This window comes from Crocodylus siamensis, chromosome 1 (genome assembly GCF_052110815.1).
Source record: "Crocodylus siamensis isolate JL-2025a chromosome 1, ASM5211081v1, whole genome shotgun sequence".
NCBI lineage: Eukaryota > Metazoa > Chordata > Crocodylia > Crocodylidae > Crocodylus > Crocodylus siamensis.
In genome coordinates this window covers 167,873,821-167,894,830 of record NC_143395.1, presented here as the reverse complement: position 1 = coordinate 167,894,830, position 21,010 = coordinate 167,873,821, and the positions used below count along the sequence as shown (strand labels likewise).

The 21,010-nt window shown below is 48.6% G+C and overlaps 1 protein-coding gene across 2 annotated transcripts; it reads left to right on the top strand.

The window, feature by feature from the left end:
• The first annotated feature begins 14,510 nt into the window (after positions 1-14,510).
• On the top strand, positions 14,511-20,426 carry HLX (H2.0 like homeobox). Of its 2 annotated transcripts, XM_090048516.1 has the most exons (4): positions 14,511-15,256; positions 15,821-16,000; positions 16,525-16,709; positions 19,207-20,425. In XM_090048516.1, the coding sequence occupies exons 1-4, from the start codon at positions 14,734-14,736 to the stop codon at positions 19,561-19,563; spliced, it is 1,245 nt and encodes a 414-aa protein (XP_089904642.1). In that variant the 5' UTR covers positions 14,511-14,733; the 3' UTR covers positions 19,564-20,425. The 2 variants fall into 2 exon arrangements, with proteins under 2 accessions (XP_089904642.1, XP_089904650.1); XM_090048524.1 differs by lacking the exon at positions 15,821-16,000 and having other exon boundaries at positions 19,207-20,426.
• The last annotated feature ends 584 nt before the right edge of the window (positions 20,427-21,010 follow it).

Below are 21,010 nucleotides of genomic sequence, written 5' to 3'. Positions count from 1 at the left end.
CACAAAATTAATCTTGTGAGATCTGTGTGAAGTACGCAGACCGAGTCAGAGAAAAGGGGCAGAGTGAGGGAATAAAATGAATACAACTTAAATGACAGTAATAAAATAAAGTACCATACATAGCCCAATGCATGGTTGTCCACTTCAGAAGCACTATGGGCCTCAGGTTAAGAGATGTTGGGTGTGTTGTGCTGGGAGCTGAAGGTGCAGAAGCTCTGCTGTGCTCCACGGCAACAGGATGACACTTGGCACTTCATGGGCTTGGGCCCTATTCATTGTCTTAATTTCCCAGGAGACGGGTAAACATTTTAACCCATTTTGCAATGGGAAGAACTGGCATGCAGAGAGAAGTCTTAAATAAAGTGCATTGTCTTAACTAATTCGGGATTTCAGGATTTCTTTCGGATCTGACTTTTTGCCTCTCAGCATGTTCTCCTGCAACAAAGATGCAGCATGTGTCCATTAATCTGCCTTTAAAAGTAATGATGATCATTATAAATATTATAAGAGATTTATCACCTCAGTGCGTAATTCACCAATATTGGCAGTGATTTTTAAACACAACAGCAACAAGAAGCATATGTTCTGAGATTCAAGTTAGTGGGATTTTTCTGCCAAGGACAATAATTTTTTTTCCTTTTTTTTCAAAATAAACATCATGCTGGAATGTGCTGCAGCAAATGGCTCGGGCTCTATTATATTTCATGCAGCTTTCTAAACAATTTTCAGCCCTGCTGGCACAGTGTCAAACAGAAGGCAACCAACAATAGCAAAATCCCATTAAAGCTGAGAAGGTTCCTTCCTGAGGTGAACATGGCCAGAAATAGTAATCTTGGCTCTCTTTTCAGTTTGGCATTGGGGACTAATAATGCATGTTCTACTAATGGAAATTATCTAATTTCATCCAAGTGCAGCTCCAGAGAGATCTGGGCTGACGCACAAACAGTCAATATAACAACATTCTTCTTGAAGAGCTGAACAATAGGGCTTTGGTGGAACTGTGATTAACAACGTCAAACTAAGAACAAACAGAAGGTGTAAAAATAGGCATCTGAGGAGTTGACACACCAAACTATTTTTCATCTGTAAGGCCAGAGGAAAATAGCTCATTAAATTCTCTGCTTGGAGCACTCCATCAGATGTTGTGTGAAAGGATGAAAAAAAAATTCTCTCTGTCTGAATGCACTAAGGAGCTGCACATGTCTTATTAATATAAATCATCCTATGGATATCATTCCCAGCAGCTTCAGAGAGCTGTTTTGTTAGTGAAATGCTGTGTACCAGGAACAACTGAAGGAATTAATGGCATTTGCTTGGTTTAAAAGAATAGTAAAATACACATTAAATAATAGAAAGATCCTCAGATGTTTCTTCTCTGGAAATACTACAGCTTTTGTTGACTCTCACAAGACTTCCCCTCACAACAGAAAGACATAATTGCAATGATTCGTCTTTGGGTGCATCTACATATGTGCTTTACTGTGGAGAAGACTAATTAGCTCCGCAGCAAAGCATCACTGTCTACACGTGCACCAGTATTAGGGTGCAATAAATGAGTTAAATCCGCAGTAAGGTAGCATTGGCCTTGACAGTACTACCTTATAGCAGGGTCATTTACTGTACTGAAATACATGTGTAGACAGTGACTGGGTGGGGGCCAGACTCCTGCCTGCCACCTAGCCACATGGCTGCACAGGGTCAGCACCCTCATGCCCCAGCAAGCCTCTCCACCACCTGACACCGACCCCTGGAGCCCAGGGCTGACCCTCTGTGCCTCCTGCCAGCCCAGGCCTGCTCCACCCTGGTTTGAAGTGCTGCAGAGTGTATTGTTTCACCTTAATTTCATGTGTAGATGCACCCATTGTGTGCCTTTACTGAAGTCAGTTCAGTAGCTGAAACTGGTAAGTTATGCTCTGGAATTATGAGGCAACATAGCATTTTCTTTTTCTTTCCAATGAAAGAATATAAACTTGTAGTGAGAGGGTGCAGAGCTGTTGGTTTTGATGGTTGAAACTGCTGATGACTCTATACATCATCTTGGGCAAATCACTTAACTCTTTTGGCCTCGTTCAAGACCCAGAGGAGTCAGAAGAAAGTTGGTAGGTACAAAATTTTATAAGGAATTCCCTGAGCTCTACTCTGGCCCCTTTACACTGAGTAAAAGGGCCAGAAGGGTGAAGAGAGACAGTATAAGCCAGGTTTTTGACTGGGAAAGGATTCCCTAGCAAATAGCTGGAATGCAACTTCCCTGAGAAAGCCCCATTGCAAGCCCTGGTGTAGGGGATATGTCAGGAACAGGGCATGGGACACGAAGGGTATATCAATGCTGCAGTGTCCAATGCCACAGAGATTCTGAGCAGTGCTACTATCTGTAGCACAGACTGGGGAGGCACTTGTAACAGGACTGTCTAAATTGCACAGGGGTCTTTCCAACCCCTAAAGCAGGCCAGGATTAGGAGAGCACCGTGGTAGCTTAGGGCCATGTCAGCTTCCCGGCTTTTGACTTTAGAATTCTGTGCTGTGCCTCTTAAGGACAGTGCAGAATCTCACCCTGTCATTCTCTCATCAGCTAAAAATGTGCAACAACAGCAACAACATTGAAGCCCTTAACCCTTCTGAATCTCTTCTCAACAAGGCTTTGTTTCTTACAGTTGCCTTTAACATTCAAAAAAATATTAGAGTCAGAATTGCGGCTGTTACCCATCGCATGCCTGCCACAGGAGTGTATATGGTACATAAAATGTATAAGCACAAAGATGTGCATGAAACAGCCATATGGTTCATTAGCTTTACTGGGAATTTGTCCTTCCCACATCTGTACCCGTTATTCTTCAGTTATTGCTGTCCTTAGATACTAATCTTGCCAAGTGCTGCCAATAACGTGCTGAATGTGTTAGTGTCCAGTGATGTCAACAGGACAGGAGCTTTTAAAAATTTGCATCTATGGTGACATGCAGAACTATGGAACTATGGAAATAAATAAAGCACCATTAATAAATTATAATAACCTATTATTTTCAGAGAAAAAAAAAAGATCTTTTCTTCTTATACACAATACTGGAGCTTACTCTCCTATTGTGAGCTCAGCACCTGGTCTGATCAATGAGTCTGGGCCTGCTCAAGGGAGTTTGGAATGTACACCTGCCTTCAAAGCAGTCCTCTGCTCTCTAGTATGATATTTTGCACTGGTTTTTCTACCAGCCAGGAGGGATGAGAAGGATTTTTCTTGTTCCAGTTATCAGGCAGTAGCAATCTTGCAGGGGTGAAAGCTACTGTTACAGGCTCTCTGTAGAAACTCAGCTTGGTCTTTTTTTGCAGCCCAGTCTGAGTTGATATCTAGTTTTCCTTGAAGATCTCCTACCTGACTATTTACCAGGCTGAATACTGCTTGGCTAATAAGAAGTAATGGCGTGGGGGTTGGGGGCATCTCTTCATGTGGGCTTGTTTGTATTATGTAGTGGAACAGATAGCATTTCTTCTGATCCTAACAAATGAATTTATCAACACAGGTGTAAGCCAGAGCCTGAACTAACCAATATTTTTTCTGACCTGCTTTACCCATTATACTATAAAAAGAAATCTGGGAACAATGGGGCACCCCACAGACTTTCCTCGACATCATCAAAGCATTTTTTTCTCAAAAGTGGGTAATAGTAAAACCCTAACTGGCATTTTTACCAGTGCTCAACCTCTTAAATAAATATCCAAGAGCACTAGTTGTAAGTTTTAGCAAAGGACAAAATAAGACAAATGCAGATGACTTCCTCATCCTCCAGCTCCCTCCTGACAGGCTCATTCCAGTACCCTCCTTGCCTCCATGGTTTGATAAATAAATGAATTAGACGAGATGAGCTGACATTGAACGCAGAGAAAGAGTGCAATTTCCAGTGCAGATAACTGCCAAAAAGGGACAAATTAGAGGGCGAGTTTGAGACACCAGTTTCCAAACATTTCCCTTTGTGGCCCTCACTTCCAGTTCTGACCTCGCTTACAGGTATGAGCTTCACTCTGTAGCTGAGTTTCCAGTGGAATCACAGCCTTCCTTGTCTGTATACAAGGGGCACATCTACACAAGATGCTTGCTGCACATTAGCCTCATAACACTGTGCAGTAGCATGTCATGGCAAAAACCATGTTAATAGTCTACTGCCAAGCGTTATTTGGCTAATGCGCAGCAAGCATCACTAAATAACTGTGCACGGGCGCTACAGCACAGTAATTTTAGGTACTGTTCATTTAACTAGTATTTTATTAAGGAAGTACTAAACTAAGCAGTAGCAGTATCTAAGGTGCATTAATGAACATGTAGATGCACTCAAGATGCAATTTTTATACAACAAACGTTCCTTTTCTACATCTTAAATTCAAGTAAAAAAAGGATAAAACTTCTTTAGCACCATAAAGTTTATTTCCTTATAAATATGTCTGTATTTGATGTATTCTTGGTACTGGTGGTTAGAATAATGGGTTGAATCTACAATCTAAGAGTGTTATAGTTAAAGCAATGAGGTAGGTTCTATGACCTCCAGCTTGAGGCTGTGACTTTAAACATAGGAACTGTATAGGTTTATGAGATGGATTATTAGGCCTGAAAAAGAGAATGATTTGGGGATATTTGATTGTAACATCTGTGGTTAGGAAGGGGAAAGTGAAAACAGATTGTTCTTTCTTTTTTGTTCTGTGTGATTATACCAGGACAAATGCACACCCCAGGAAGGCATGCTTCGCAACAAGTGAAAGCAAGCATAGTACTACGTTGTGAAGACAAAAAGAGAAACCTATGGAATTCACTGCTGCAGGAGCATTAGCTAGGTGCTTTAGATGGACTTTGTGTAGGAAATGAGAATGCAATTATTTTACCACCATTATAATATTCTGGTAAGATAAAGATAATCCGATCTTGTACATCAAGATTGGTATTGGCAGGGAGTGATTTCCCTCATGTACTGCATTGCACAACTGGTTGTGCATGTTATGTTTTTTTTTCCATTTGTCTGAAGCACCAAGTAATGGATATTTCCATAGGCAGGATCCCAGACCAATGGTGCAGCAATTCCTATGTTCCCCTTTCCAAAGCGTGGGATCCATGGAATTCACAGTAACTGGGAGAAGCTGAGAGAATATCAGACAAGCTGCTAGCCATTTAAAGGCACAGAAATGCAAGAGCATACTGAGACTGAGCCTTTTCCCCAACCTCTTAGTGATTTAGCAGTGAGAGACTGGTGTTCAAAGACCCAGTGGAGTTTGGCAAGAGGAAATGGCTAGCTGTCTATAGAGCTGAGGACAAGGTAGTAAATGGTTGCTGAGCCATATTTATCATAGATTCCATCTCAGTGAGGAAGTCAGTCCCAGAGGACATTGCATATGTGTGACACTAGCTGATTTATTGGTTCACAAAACTTCCTTGATTGGCAGTTCAATATTGTATTTGCCAGGAAGTTTCTCCCATGGCTAAATTGGGTTAAAATGTGACATTCAAAAGATCTGATATCATTATTCACTTGAGATTTTTAAATATGTTAATAAGAGAGAAATATTTGGCATAAAAACTCATTGAGACTGATGTAAATATGTGTGTGTGTGTGTGTGTGTGTGATATATATATGTGTGTATATATATATATATATATATATATATATACACACACACACGCGCATTACATAAATCGAAGTCTGTATATGAAAGGTGGGTTGGAAGAAAAGCAATAAATATTTTTAAATCCAGGTGAGCTTTATAGAGTAATTTTCTTCTAGAACCCTGATTTCCTTCATGGTTTGATTTTGCTTTTTTATAGCTATGTGTTTGGAAAGCTTTATTGCCAACCTCCCCACGGTTTTTTTTTCTACTGCTGTTGGCAAAAAGTAGGAACCTGCTTCTTACTGAAAGTTTTATTATGCAGTTAGTAGTATTTCCCCCTTTGATATTGAATGGCTTTTCTGCACACTGAATTTAATGTGCTGCTGCTACAGAGGTCATGGACCTAATTTATTATTGCATGACTCCAGTTCAGTTCCACTGACATGGATGAGGTTTCATTGGCATAGGACTGCAGTGGTGAATGGGTCCTAGTAAGCCTTGCTGCAGAGCTAAAGGATTGGGAGGCTAAGAGTCCACTCCCTGGCTCCCTGGGCTCCACTCCCATCTGTACCACTAACACATTGTGCTACTTTCACTGAAGCTCCATGGGACATATCCTCCGCAAATCTGTCAGTTTCAGTGAAGCTGTGACCATTTACATGAGCCAAGGGGGTGCCCCTCAGCTGACATTACAATACTTCCAGTCTGCAACAAATACCTGTTTGTAAAGCGCTTTTAAATTCTTGGGTGAAAGACATTTGGGAAATCTGGCCTACTATTGATGCACAGATACTTCTTTTCAGCTGCTGTAAAATGGCATGTCTTAGAATCTGCCCTGAAGTGTGTGTCCATTCCATTTCTATCTCAGTTCTGTAAAATAATATATCAGCAATGTTGTGAATCATGTTGTTTGAATTCCATTTTACCAAGAAAACCAGCCAGTATGTGCCTAATATATCTTCATCTACCAATGTATTAAAGGATCTATAAAATCACCTCTCTGCAGTGGTGAAAATTCCCTCTTCATAGGGCTTGCCTGCTAGTTACAGTCATGATACTCTCTCACATGGAGAGTAACTCCTTTGAAGTCAGTGGAGTTTTAATGGTGTAAACAGAAGTAGCCTCAGGCCCCTGTGGCTTAGAGATGTATCTATGGTTAGGCTATGAGATATTACCAGGGGCTAGATGCCATGGAGAGGTTAGTCCTTTATTTGAAAGCACAGAGAAGGAGGTGGCCCCCCCTTTTATCCAGTGGTTCAGTGGATGGATGAGGAAGACGTGGGTTCAAATCCATTCTCTGGCTGAGGGGATATGAATCTGTATCTCCCACAAGAACTCCATAGTTGTCAAGATTTAGGGAGCTCTTCTGGGGTATCACCCTCATTCCATCCTAGTGGAATAATTATATTTTTATTGGGTCAGAGAGAGGGGGAGACATGCATGAATGAGCAGGCATGGGCTTATTGGTTGAGATATTCTCCTTGGATGAAGATGGATTCCAGTTTATACTCGGTGTACCAAAGATTGAAATGTGGGGTGGCTCTTTCACAGCTGTATGACCCCAACAACAGGCTGAAGCATTGTTCTGTCCTCTCCACTGCAAATCATGAATTATACCATGAAAAAAAGTAAAACATCTTCAAGGGGGAAGAATCAGAGTACCTCACAATTAATACCACCCCACCGCAGAATTCCTGAGAGCATGGTGATGATGAGGGCAGTCTTTTTGGAGTTGGAACCTATAGATCCAAATCTCCTTTTCCAGAATATGGAATTAAATCTTTGGTTCCCACATCAAGGACAAGCGCTCTGGTCACCGAGCTATTGGTAAATGGGAAAAAAAGGTGCTTTTTTGTGCGGAGCCTGATCATTAGCCTTGCTCTGAGATTGCCTATTTGGGTTGAACCCTGCAGGGAAGGTAAGGGAAGAATCACTTAATTTGTGAGTCCCAGGAGAGCTTAGGTAAAAGCTGGTCAGTACTGCCAAGAGGGGGTGCTTCTGGGCATGCCAGAACATTGGGTGCCCTGGGACCTTTAATTTCAGAAACTTAAGCACCTGCAAATTTCAGGTGCCTCTGGCATTAGGAAGCAGCTGAGAGGGTTTTAAGAATCTAAATTTTGGACGTAGATGCCTAAGTGAAGTTATGGTAGTGTAAAAGAGATGTTGTAGCCATGATGGTTCAGAAATTGTGCAAGAGGCAAGGATTTCTTAAAGTGATGTCTTTTATTGGACCAAATAAGTAGTTGGGATAGAGTTCGACAAGCTTACACATGCAAGACATTTTTCATCAGGTGATCTGACAAAGCAACCTTTGTCTTGCATTTGGAAGATTGTTCAACTCTACCCTAACTACATAGCTGGTCCAGTAAAAGGTATCACCCTAACAAATCCTTGCCTCTTGCACAAGCGATAGTTAGAGATACAAGTCCATTTTTTACTGTGGTCATGTCTTTTTCAGTGTTCTGGTTAGCACAGAGCTCTCCAGTAGGTTCAACAAATAAATGATAAAGGAATAAATCATAGAAGTATTTATTGGCAACTGATAATTAATAAACTATTACATCAAACAATGAGAAGGGCAAGTCAAAGGGACTTTCTCAGCCACTCCGTTCACTTGCAGTCTGAGAAAATATGGCTAACAGCCTCTTCACTCTCCCCTAACTAACAGTTAATACATGAAGGGACATAGTCTGTTTCTAGAAACAAGGCAGATAATATTCTGTCCTTATCACTAGCCACTGTTCCTGTTGCAGAAACAGCTTTGGTCTGTCCTGTTCTGCATTAGATACAATAGGAAAAAAGTATTGCATGTAGCTCAGATGCAATGAAAGGAATGGTGCACAGCTGAGACTGGTGAGATTGGGAGGAAAATCAGACCAATTATGATCTCCAGCCTAGGTTGCAAACGTCTCCTACAGATGCTTTTAAGGCTGAGCCTTGTCCAATCACTCAGTTATACTCATTTTCTTTCCTTAAAACATTGGAAACACCAGCTCTTTGCTTCAACATAGTGATTACATTTGGGCAAAGAGGTTTATACCAAGCTATCTGCACGTGAAATCTGTCGCCCCAGCTAATAATAATCCGACAGAAACTCAGCTCTGACGAATGATCCTAATATCTTTCATCAACCGGATTCTGATATAAGAATCAAAGGACTTTACCCTATGTGGACTGTTTAGAAAGTCAGGAAATGCCCTTTTAAGTGTTGTTCTTGCTCAGGAAGCAGGTGCTTGTCAAAGCCAATTTTAGAAACCTTCTCTTTCGGCAAGTAGTGAAACACTGCAGGGTGTTCGTTTTAATAACTCCTCGGCAGGTGTCGCCAGAGAACAGGGAGAGCCCCTGGGCTCTGGATCCGCAAGCTAAGTCGGGATGAGAGAGGCACGGCAACCCTCTGCTGTCATGTTGAAGCAAAAGTCGATTTCCTAATGCCAGCAACAGGGTCCCAGCCAGGATTATTTCGGAATCTTTGTGTGTGTGTGTGTGTGTGTGTGTGTGTGTGTGTGTGCTAATTACAACCTCAACAAGAACGCTAATTAGTGCACCCGGGTGCTGCTGGCTTATGTCTGACTTCCCCAGCTCGCTTCGCTTTGCAAGAGATGCTGAAAGAACTTCCACTAGAAACTCAACAAAATCTTAAGGACACTTAATAAAGCACGCGGCCCTCAGACTTGGGGGTTGCATTCATGAAACAAATGCAGAGTAACTGAGCCATTTGAAGCCCGGAGGCTTAGCTGGGGTGGGGGGGAGGGGAGATTCTGGAGAGCAAGGGGTAAGGGGGGCAACTGTACCCCAGGCCCTGGCAAGGGCTGGTTGCAGCCTGCTGCTGAAGCTTGGCCCGGAGGAGAAAGCTGCGGTGATTCCTGCACAGGTCATTCCGGCAAGGCGACCCATCGGGACTGAGTAATCAAGACACTTTAAAGAGTGTTTTAAACACCGCTCGGGCAAAGCAACAAACAGAGCAGCAGCCTCTGATGCGAGAGCGCAGCTTCGCAGACAGGAAGAATCAGGCGGAATCGCTGTTTATTACTGAGCAGAAGTGGCGCCGGAGCCCCAGGCAGGACCAGGGCTTGGCCGTGCCCGCGCTGGGCAGGCAGGAGGGGAGGGCGCCCCTCGCACCCCGGGGCGTCAGGCAGCACCACCATCCTTATCGTTATTGCTGCTCAGGGCGGGGGGGGCACTGCTCTAGTGGCGTTCTCCGTGTTAGTGTTATTGTAATTGCTGGTGACGTCGTTGATGCTGATGTTGTGGATGATGACATTGATATATTATTATTGTTGATGCTGTTTCTGAGACGATTGTTGCAGTTATTATTATCGCGATTACGGCGGTTGTCACGGCTATCATTATCAGCATTATTCGCACCACCAGCGTTAGCCTTGCTATCAATATTATTGCTCTTGTTGTATTATCACCACCATTAGGCTTATTATCATCATTATTATGGCTGCTATAACTATTATCATTGCTGTTATTATTGCTGTTGTTTATTATTGCTATTATTGTTATTATTGCTGTGATTGTTATTACTGCAGTGGTGTTACGAGTGTCATTAACGGGGGAGGATGTCTTGGACGGCATCATCCACCTGTGTGGCTGCACGCGGACGAGCAGGGAGCAGCCCGGCAAGCGCTCGCAGGGCTCGGCACGGCTGTAGCGATGCCAGCGGCCTCTCTACCCGCTACAGTGTCATCCCTCCATCTATCTATCTATCATCTGTGTGTGTGTGTCTCTCTCTCTGTCTGTCCGTGTCTGTCTGTCTACCGCGTGTTAGAGGATGCCCCGCGGGCGGTTCGTGGGCACGGAGGGGGACAGGGCCGGCCCGGCGCTGCGCCCCTCCCCCCGGGGTCGGGGTCGGGGCCGGGGCCGGGGGCGCGGGCAGGGCGGATTTGCGTCAGCGCCCCTGGTGCCGGGGGAGATAAACTTGCACAAACACCGCCGGGGAAGCGGCCGCGCTCGGCCCGAACCCGCCGCCTCCTCCTCCTTTTTCTTCTGCTTTCCCCCCTGCCCCCTCCGGAAGAGATCCGGATTTCTGCTGGATCCTAAAATACTGCCGCCGCTTCTATTTCTGGGCCCGGCTCACAGGCACATCCGCTCCTCCAGGCCGAGCTGCAGCCCGGCAAGAAAACAGGAGATGACCTGAGGTGCGGCGGGCGCTGCGCTTCCTGCAGCCGGCTCGGCGCGGCGGTGCGCGGGCTGCGGGGCGGCAGTGGTAGTACCTGGGGCTGCCCCCGGCTGGGCCAGGCCCCCTGTTGTCCCGGGGGGCCTGGGGGCGCTCGTGGGCTGGGCCGGGGCAGGTTGCTCCCTTGGGCTTTGCTAGCCCGTAGTAGGTGCGGGGCATCCCGCCGGAGGCTGCGCGGGGCCGGCAGCACCCTCCTCGCCTCACACATGGTTCCGGTGCACAGCTCGCCCCTCCTCTCCTTGATGCCCCTGTCCCCGCACGACTGTCCCGCACGAGGCCCAGCACGGAGGCGCGTGGGTTGGTCCGGGAAGGGCTGCCCGGGCCGTGTGCACAGCAGCCCAGTGCTGCGAGTCTCGGGTGGGCTCCGCAGGGCCCCTCCCGGCTCGCCCGGGCCTGGCCCGGCATCGCTCCGCCGCCCCTTGTGCCCCGGCCCCGGCCCTCCCCGCTGCAGCCAGCCCGGCCTGGGTTTGGGCTCAACCTCTGCATCACAGACAAGCGCGGTACGGCCGCCCGGCAGCGCCCCGCGTCCGAAAGCGTCTGCCTCAGGGCAGGTCCCGCGGAACAAACCGCCAACGGGGAGATTTCACATACACCATCGCCTCGGAAATAAGACTTGAGCAGCTGATCCACTTCTCCCCACCTTTTTGAAACGTAGGCGTCACGATACATCGATAAATATCTGTATCTTTTTAAAGTTTCTTCACAGATAGATAGATAGATAGATAGATAGATAGATAGATAAAGGAGCTTTAAAATATCTATATCTATATCTATATATCTATATATAGATATATAGATATAGATATATAGATATAGATATAGATATTTGAAGGAGAAGCTTTAAAAAGATCTAGGTATAGATAGTTATCGATGTATCCTGATGCCTACTTTTCAGAAAGGGGGGAGGGGGAGTTGATCAACTGCATCGCGATATTGTTAACGAGGAAATCATTTATATACCAGATAGATAGATAGATAGATAGATAGATGTGCAAGAAAGCGCGCGTGTGATACATAAATATGGTATATATATATATACATATATATATGGGGGTGTATATACATATACACACACCATATATATATATATAATATATATATATATACACACACACACCATATATATGAAGGTGAAGCTTTAATATATATATATAGTTATATAGAGATCTATATCTGCATATCGATATAGATAAATATATGTATAGGATATAGACAGGTATAGATCTCTCTCTCTCTCTCTCTCCCTCTATCAAAGAAGGAGAAGCTTTAAAAAGAGGCGAAAGAAAAATTGCGGTGAGCACTTTTGTTTTTCTGCTGATCGTGGGTGAGCTGCCCTGAGAGGAAAAGAAAGCGGCAGGTCATATGAAAGACTTTCACCGCCCAGCTTGGATCCAGTTGAAAGACCGCACCTCGTTAATTCTTCTCCAAAAGAGAGGGATCCCGTTGTTTTGTCTAGCGGCAGAAATGCAGGCGATAATCGGGTCCCTGTGATACGAGCTGAAATTAACAGGCTGCCTTTCAGGTCATCTGTCAAGGGGAAATGGATGGGGCTCGCTACATCCCTGCAAATCTTGTCTATACATTGTGTAAACATGCAGTGTCCAAACTGAACAATACGTTTCCCCAAACACCTTCAGTATTCACATATATCTTTCTAAGCCCATGCGTCTCTCTCCCTTCCCCCCGTTTAGTCTTATTTAACAATAAATGCCTGGGTTTCTTTTCGGTGAGGCGTGTGTATACATATATGTAGACATATGAATGCACCCGCACTTATGGTAAGGTTGGCGATTAGCTGGGAAATGCAGACATTTGAGCTCCCAGGTGGTTTCCGTATTCACTTCTACTTTGGATTTTCCACCCCTGAAAATAAAACGAGAAAAGAAACGTGTCTTTTTGGAGAATCCTTCCAGATTTTTGGAAACCCCTGAAAAGTCTTATTTTTTAAAAAGAGCAATCGAGCAAAAACAACCAGACGGGGCTGTTTAAAATTAAGCCCGTAAGAGAAGCATTTAAAATATTCGTAGATACGAAGTTGCACTAAGGGAAAAAAAACCCCAACGCCTTTTTCCCGTGATGAAGCGGGGAAAAAGTGTGGCTAACGAAGCAGCAAGCAGTGGCGGTGTTCATGCCCTGAGCGGAGCCCCGCAGAAACCGAATTAAGGCTCTGCCCTCCCAAGTATTTGTTGGATTTGGTTTGCGGGGATTGCACCCGTCTTCCCGCACCTTGGAAGCGAGCTCACGCTGCACATCCTTGAGCAAAGGCTGCAGTCCCCATCGACAAAGCCCCAAGGTCTGTCTGCAAGGTGTCCTTAGTTATTCCTGTGCGCCAGCTCCGGGCCCGTGGCTAGGCGCCTTCCCAGGAACACCTGTCATTGCACGTGGAGCGAAAATGCCCTGGCTTCAACTATGGCGTTACAAGGACACAGCCTGCCTTGAAAACCCACTTGAAGCGCTTTAAAAAGCGGCATCTCGCTCCTGTCAGCAGGATGCGATTCCGTCTGGCAAGAGCCCGTTTTCCAAAGCATCTCTTTTCTTCAGGAGGGTGGAGGGGCATGGCAGCGCTGCGGGGACCAGGAGGGGAAAGGGGACAGCTCCTCGCCTAGGTGCTGGGGGCTTGCGGGACGGGGTGGGGGCAGCGCTGCCCGGAGAGAGCCCAGCGCCCAGGTGCGGGCAGGCAGCTCCCCGTGTGCCAGCTGCATGCTCAGCCCCCTTCACCTCCGCACAGAGGGTCCCCCCACCACAACCATCGCACACGAGGGGCCTCGGGAAGGCCCTGCTCACAGCAGGACCAGCCCCACCTGTCTCCCCCCACCAGGGCTTTGGATTTTTTTCTTAAGACATTTTTCGTGTTCCTAGCCAAATCAAGTCCAGATCTATTAGTCAGTCCAGGACCATAAGTGGCCCTTGAACTTTATATATATAATTTGTATCCAGGCCAAATTAGCCCAAACTAATTCCAAATCCAAGAGTCCGGAACCGTAAGTGGTCCTACCACCAGCAAACATCCTTCCACCCACATCTGGGCTTCAGACGTTTCCGAAACCGTTGGTGGGCACCCTACGTGCAGGCCCAAGGCCGGAGGCGTGGGGGTCAGCTGCCCCCGGGTTTTGCTTGCCCTCAGCCATATGGCTGCAGGAGCAAGCTAGGGAGGAGCCTCCCATTTCCATACACGGGGCTTAAAGCCTTTTTTTTTTTTTTTCCTGTTTTTTTGCACCGGTCCTGGAAGCACTGGAATACCAGGTCAATGCATGGAGTGGATGGAGCACGCTCCGGTTCCACCACCCAATACCAAAAAGAATCTGCTCAATATAGACCTCCTTAAAGCCGCTGCACCTCGGCGGGTACTGAAGCAGCCAGAAGGGCAGCTCTCCTGCCAAGCGGCTGAGGAATGCTGCCCGGCTCAAAACCCCTCCAACGCAGGGAGACTGCACAGCCTCTCTGGGCGCTTCCCCGCCCTTCCCCGAGAGTTTCCCCTCATCTCCAGCCCTGTTGCAAGCCCCTTCCAAGACGGGCTGAAAGGGGGCACCTGCCTCTGGCTGCCCGCCCTTCCCCCAGGGGGGCAGAAGGCGCGGGACCCCCTGCGCCCCCCGCCCGGCGGCGCCCTGACAGGCGGGCTGCAGCTAAAGTGCAGCACTTGTACCCCCGGGAGCCCTGGGCCACGCCCCCTCGCCGCTATTGGCTGCCTGCTAGCCAATGAGCGGCGGCCGGCGGGCGGGCGGGCCCGGGGCTGGGGCTGGGGCCGGGCGCTGTGCTGCGCGGCTGTTCCCTGGGCTGGGCGCGCGCTGCCCCGCGTTCGGCTGCGGTTGCTGCTGCGCCCCGACGGGCCCGGGGCCCAGGTCGCGCTGCCGCTGCGGGTCCTGCAGCCGGGGCCCGGCCACCGCCCCGCCGCCAGGAAGGGCTCGAGCCGCCAGCCCGCCCTGCCTGCCTGCCTCCCGGCGCGGGGGCCGCAGCTCCGGCGGGGCGGCGCGAGGATGTACACGGCCGGCCTGGCGCCCTTCTACGCCTCCAACTTCAGCCTGTGGTCAGCGGCCTACTGCGGGCCGGGCGCGGCCGCCTGCTTCCCGCTGGAGGCCGGCGGCGGGAAGAAGCCTTCCTTCTGCATCGCGGACATCCTGCACGCCGGCGGGGCCGAGGCGGCGGCCGACAGCCTCCCCGGAGCCTCCCCCGCCAGCCTGGCGGCGCACCTGGGCGCCGTGCCCCCCCGGCCGCCCTTCCACGCCGCCGGCTCGCCGCTGCGCCCCACGCCCGTGGTGGCCCCGGACCCCGCCGCCGCCTTCCCCTCCCGCCTGTCGCCGCTCCCCGCCGCCTACCACCCCCAGCACCACACGGCCCCGCAGCACCGACCGGCCGGCGGCGGGGCCCGGCTGCACGGCAGTCCCACGCCCGGCGGCGGGGCGGCGCCGGCCCCTTCCAGCAAGGACCTGAAATTTGGGATTGATCGCATTTTGTCTGCGGAGTTTGACCCCAAAGTCAAGGAAGGCAACACGCTGAGAGGTAGAGAGCCGAGCTTTTCTCGCTGCCACTTGGTTTCGAAGCACTCGCGCTCCTAATAAAAGCCGGCCGAAGCCAAGGCGTCCCCTAGAGAGAGGGCCGGAGCTCTCTGGCTCGACAGCCCCGGGGGCCGGGGCCGGGGCCGAGCCAGCCTGGGCCTCGGGTCCCGTCCCCGCCGCCCCCGCCCGAGCCGCTCTGCGCCCCCCGCCCCCTGGGCTTCTTCCTCCCCTAGTAGCTCGGCGCTTGTAGGAAGCCTCTGGCTGCAATCGGGCTGCCCCGGCAGGGCGTGAGCGCGCTGCCAAGGCCGGGAGCTCTCCTCTGGGGAAGGCTTGCGCCTCGCCCGTTCAGTCCCGGCTCGGATGCCCCCGCCGTGTCGCTCCTGCAGGGCCATTTCTCTGCAGGCCCCTGTGTTGTGTTTGGCTGGAGAAGAGTAACAGCACAGCCCCCTCCTTCTCGTCCCAAACACGCACCCGCGTTAAGGGGGCTCAGATCGCTTCATTCGAGGCTTCAGGGCGGGCGGGTTTCTCTTGCAATGTAACAGAGCTCTCCTTGTTCCTGTGCTCGCAGATCTGACCTCCTTATTAACTACAAGCCGCCAAACTGGGGTTCATCTCCCCACCTTGCAGCCTTCAGCCAGCCAGTTCTTCGCGTCTCTAGATCCCATTAACGAGGCCGCTACTATCCTGGGTCCCTTAAACACAAACCCAAGGAGTTCAGTTCAGCACCAGTTTCAAGACACTTTTCCAGGTACAAATCCTCCCTCTTAAATACCTCCCCGCCCCAGGGCCGCTACCGCAGGGGAAGTCAAATCCGCCTAGGTGATTTTGCCCCTCCGGGCCTAGGCTCGCTTAACTCAAAACGATTTGGCAGCTGCTTGGAGCTGAAGGCTTCCCCCCCCCCCGTCCCCTCTAGTGAGGATCTCACTTGTAACAGCTCCTGAATAACCACAGTCATTGAGGTGGGCTGCCCGTGGGGGGGCCCCCAGGCCGATGGCAAGAGAGGAGAAGCCTGTCTGAGCATAGTCGCCGGGAGGGAAAGAAATTTTTTTGAACTGAAAAATGTGAAACAAATTAAGGAGAAAATGCAACCTTGCAAAAGCTGAAGTACTTAGTTGGCAGAAAGGATGAGACTTTCATGGGGCCTTCCTCGCAGGCATCAGCTGATCTAGTATTTGTTTTTCACTTGAGTCCGGCTTCTCTTTTACCCAGATATAAATAACACAGTCCCTCTCCCTTCTCTCTCCCTGCCTGTCTCTCTTTTCAACTCAACAGGTCCCTATGCCGTTTTAACCAAAGACACGTTGCCTCAGACCTACAAAAGGAAGCGTTCCTGGTCCAGAGCTGTTTTTTCCAACCTGCAGAGGAAAGGCTTGGAGAAAAGGTTTGAAATCCAGAAATATGTCACCAAGCCGGACAGAAAACAATTGGCAGCGATGCTGGGACTAACTGACGCCCAAGTAAGAGCCGCTTTGTGTTGTTTCCTTCACTTCAGTCCGGTCAGATGCACTTAGATGCATTTTAAAATCCTCCCCCCCCGCCCTTTCCCTTCTCTAGCTTTTGTGGGATTTATTTAAAATATGAACATTTCGCACGAGGGTTATGCACGCACCGTAAACGCATCTTCTTAGTTACAATGCAAACCCATGTGTTTTTATGGGACTAAACACCCTGAGCAGGGGAAAAACTCCCAATAAAGGAACCCGACAGTCCGTGTCATGATTCCCAACGCGTTTGCTTTGGCAAATGCAGAGGAGCATAAGCAATGCAGCGAACAGGCCATGGGGGACGGTAATTGCGCACTTTATTGAAGTGCAGCTCGGTGTAGGAGGCAGTTGAGTTCAAAGAAGATAAAAATGAAGATTTTTTTATATATAAATTCTTTTTTTTGTGGATTATGAAATCCCTAGTTCTGAGGAAGTGAAAACTCCTTTTCAAACGGAATCATTAAACGCTACTCAGTAATGATTTCACTATTATATGGCCCACAGTACACAGAATCGTATAACATTGTGGTCTGTTGAGCAAGATTTGGTTTCCTGGAAGAAAAAGATGACGACGAAAAAGAAGAAGAAGAGGGCAGGGGGGAGGACAGTTTTTTTGTATTCAAACACGCAATGCAGCAAACAAAAAAAAGAGAGAAATCTTACATCCCTAAAATATTTTTGGTGAGAGGAAAGCGAGGAGAGCTTCTCCCCCGCCTCTTGCTCTCAGCCCGGACTGTTTGCTCTGGGCATTTTGCAAGTGTGAGGCTGGAAGCTGCAGGGCTCGCCTTGGTTTCTTTCACGGATGTAGAAAAGCTACATCACAAGCGTGCTCCTTCTGTCACCGGCTTGTCCCCTTTCCCAACGCAGCTTGAGAACTGCGAGCTCAGAAACCCTAGAGGGGGCCGAGATATATCTGCTAGTATGTAGCACTGCCTGCCTATCCAGGGATACATGCAATATGTGGTGTGCGTCTAGAGCTTGTGCAATATCTACAGTATATTTATAGTATGCTGTAAATATAGTATATACTATCCAAAATACAGTACCTGTATTACTAACGTACACAGTATGTATTGTATACCTAGACCATACGCACCCACGGTAAATCAAAGAATAGAATATAGTATATCCTATCCAAAATATACTAATATTACTAACACACATAGTATGTGTTGTATATGTAGGTTACATATAAGCACCCACAGCAAAATAGAAAATAGAATATAGTATATGCTATCCAAAATAATAGTACTAATATTCCTAGCATAGGTGGTATGTATTATATACCTATTTGCACCCGCTCTAAGTTGGAGAACGGAATGTAGTATACTCTCCAACATGTAGTAGTGACATTACTAGCATACCATGTAATATAATAAATACATTCTTACACCAAATAGTAGTACTGTGTTATATACCTAGATTATATATCCAGACCCCAGTAAATTACAAAATGGAGTAAAGTATATATACTATCCAAAATACAGTACTATTACTAACATATATAATATGTATATAGATAATATATCAGCACCCCCAATAAATTTAATGAATGGAATATAATATACACTATTATACAGTATAGTACTACTGTAGAGTTCAGTATACAGTATAGTACTGCTATTACTAACATATATGTTATTCAGTATTATTACTAACCTATATGCTATGTGTTATAGACATAGATGATATAGCTGCACCCCCAGTAAATTGCAGAATGGAATATAGTATATATACTATCCAATATATAGTACCATTACTAACATATCTAGTACATATATACCTAGATTATATATCTGCACCCCCAGTAACTTGGAGACTGGAATATGATGTATACTATCCAAAATACAGTACTACCATTATTAACACATCTAGTATGTATATATCTAGATTATGTATCCGCATCGCAATAAATCGGAGACTGGAATATAATATATATTATCCAAAAGACAGTGCTACTATTACTAGCATATATAGTATGCATATGCCTAGATTATATATTTGTCCCCCCCTCAGTGAACTGGAGAGTGGAATATACACTGTATACTATCCAAAATGGAATACTACTTTACTAACGCATCTAGTATGCTTATACCTAGATTAGATTATCTGCACCCCCAGTAAATTGGAGAGTGGAATATAGTATATGTACTATCCAAAATGCAGTACTACTACTAACATATCTAGCGTGTATATACCTAGATTATACACCCGCACCCCTCGGTAAACTGGAGCCTGGAGTCCAGGGTGCGCTATCCCAGACAGAGCCCCACTGACAGCCGCGGGTTGTGTGCTGCACTGGTGGAGCCTTTCCCTTCCCGGGAGAGCAATCCCTAGGTGCGAGGCACGGGGCAGGACCTCCGCGGCCGCGGGGGAGACGCGTGTGCCCAAGTCCCGCGCCCGGCGGCGTCCAGAGGGGCGCCCCGGGGGCGGGCGGGCGGCTGAGCGCGGGGCTGTGCTGTGCCCGCAGGTGAAGGTGTGGTTCCAGAACCGGCGCATGAAGTGGCGGCACTCCAAGGAGGCGCAGGCCCAGAAGGACAAGGACAAGGAGTCGGCCGAGAAGCCGGGCGCGCTGCCCGCCGCCGCCGCCGCCGCCGCCGCCGCCGCCGGGGAGCGGGAGCCGAGCCACAGCCGCTCCGAGGGCGAGAGCGACAGCAGCGACGCCGAGTCCCTGGACATGCTGCCCAGCGACGCGGAAAGGACTGAGGGCGCCGAGCGGCCCCTGCCCCCGCCCCCGCCGCAGCCCGGCGTCATCATCCAGCCCTCGGCCAGCCCCGGCCTGCAGTCCCCGGCGCCCAGCCCCGAGCCGCCCCCAGCCGGGCTCTAGACTGTCCGGGCCGGCCGCGGAGTGCGGGACCCCCGGGCTGAGCCCGCCCCGCCCCGCCTGCCCGCGCCGGGCCCCGCTCCCTGTAAATAAAACGTTTGCTACGGTTTGTAACCGGGCCTGGCGTCTTGGCAGCGGCCCGGACCCCCCTGCCCCGTCCGTGCGGGACCCGGCGGGGAGCCGGGCAGGGAGGGGTGGCACAGCCAGGGGCCGGGCACGGAGGAAGGCGGCAGGCGAGGGGGAAACGATCTCGGGCAACCGAGCCGCTCCTTCGGGGCTAGGCAGGGAGGGGGGATTTTCGCCCCGACTCCGGCCGCGTCTCGGGGCTCCAGGGCTGCCTTGCCCCGCAGGAGGCTGCAGGAGGCCGGGGGGCCTCATCCCGTGCAGCAGGAGGGGCCCGATCCCCAGAGGCCCACGGGCCTGGGACCATCATCACCTTCGAGGCCAGCAAGATCTGGCCCCTACTGCTCTAGCCCGGCTAAAGTAATTAGCAAGCTGGGTGTGTGTGCGTGTCTTAGAAAGCAACAGGAGTAGCTGCCGTGCCACACACTGTCACCCCAGACCAGTTGCTTCCTAGGTCTTTGTGCCTCCCGCACTTTTACATTTGTGAGGCTGAAGCCAGAATAAATGCAGGGAGCAGAAGAGCAGTGAGGTCTTCGCGCCTGCAGCAAAAATCCCTCCCGGGGGTTTCAGTGCAGGGCTGTGCGGTGGCAGCACACGGCTCTGTTTGCAAACAATGCTGGCTTTCCAAACCCAGCAAATAATATCGGGGTTATTTATAGAGCTGCTGCTGCTGTTGTGTATATTAGGTCCCTGTTTATTTTAAAGCACCGGGTTTATAACTTCCGCTAAAAAATAAGGGAAGAAATAGCCCGAATGCTCAGCAACAACTTCGACCGTGTTTATTTTTATTCTGGCAAAGCCATGTCACAGATAAACACGTTTTGGTTTATTTTTCTTCGGTTTTTTAAAAAATTATTATTATTGGCTATCTATCAAGCAACGAAGCTAGAGAAGATTTTTTTTGGGGGGGGGGGGAACTGGGCTTGCACACCCACATGTATTTTATCCGAAACTGATCGGGAGCTACCAGCTAAAGGAATCAATGAAGAGGCCAAGCGCATGTCAGAGTGTTTGTGGATTGGCAGTGTGCGGGCATGAGTGTGTGTATGGGTTCGTCTGTGATTGTATATGATGTGCGTGTCTACGTGTGAACAACGTGTTTGTGTATATATGTAGGTCAGTGTGTGACAGATGTATGTGTTTCTGCATTGTGCGTGTGCTATGTACAGTATGTTTGTGTATTATATGTGTGCATGTGCATGTGTTTGTCAGATGTGTGTGTATCTGTGTGTGTACGTGTGCATTTGGTCTGTATGTTTATAAGCGTGTGTGGCGTGTTTGTGTAGTGTAGTATGGGTGTATGACAGCTGTCCGTGTTTGCATACAT

What these genes read in the sequence shown, in the direction of transcription:
- HLX (XM_090048516.1), top strand. Translation starts at nt 14,734, where the DNA reads ATGTACACGGCCGGCCTGGCGCCCTTCTACGCCTCCAACTTCAGCCTG. An exon ending in GTTTCAAGACACTTTTCCAG is followed by an intron (nt 16,001 to 16,524) that starts GTACAAATCCTC and finishes TCAACTCAACAG; the next exon opens with GTCCCTATGCCGTTTTAACC. An exon ending in TGGGACTAACTGACGCCCAA is followed by an intron (nt 16,710 to 19,206) that starts GTAAGAGCCGCT and finishes CTGTGCCCGCAG; the next exon opens with GTGAAGGTGTGGTTCCAGAA.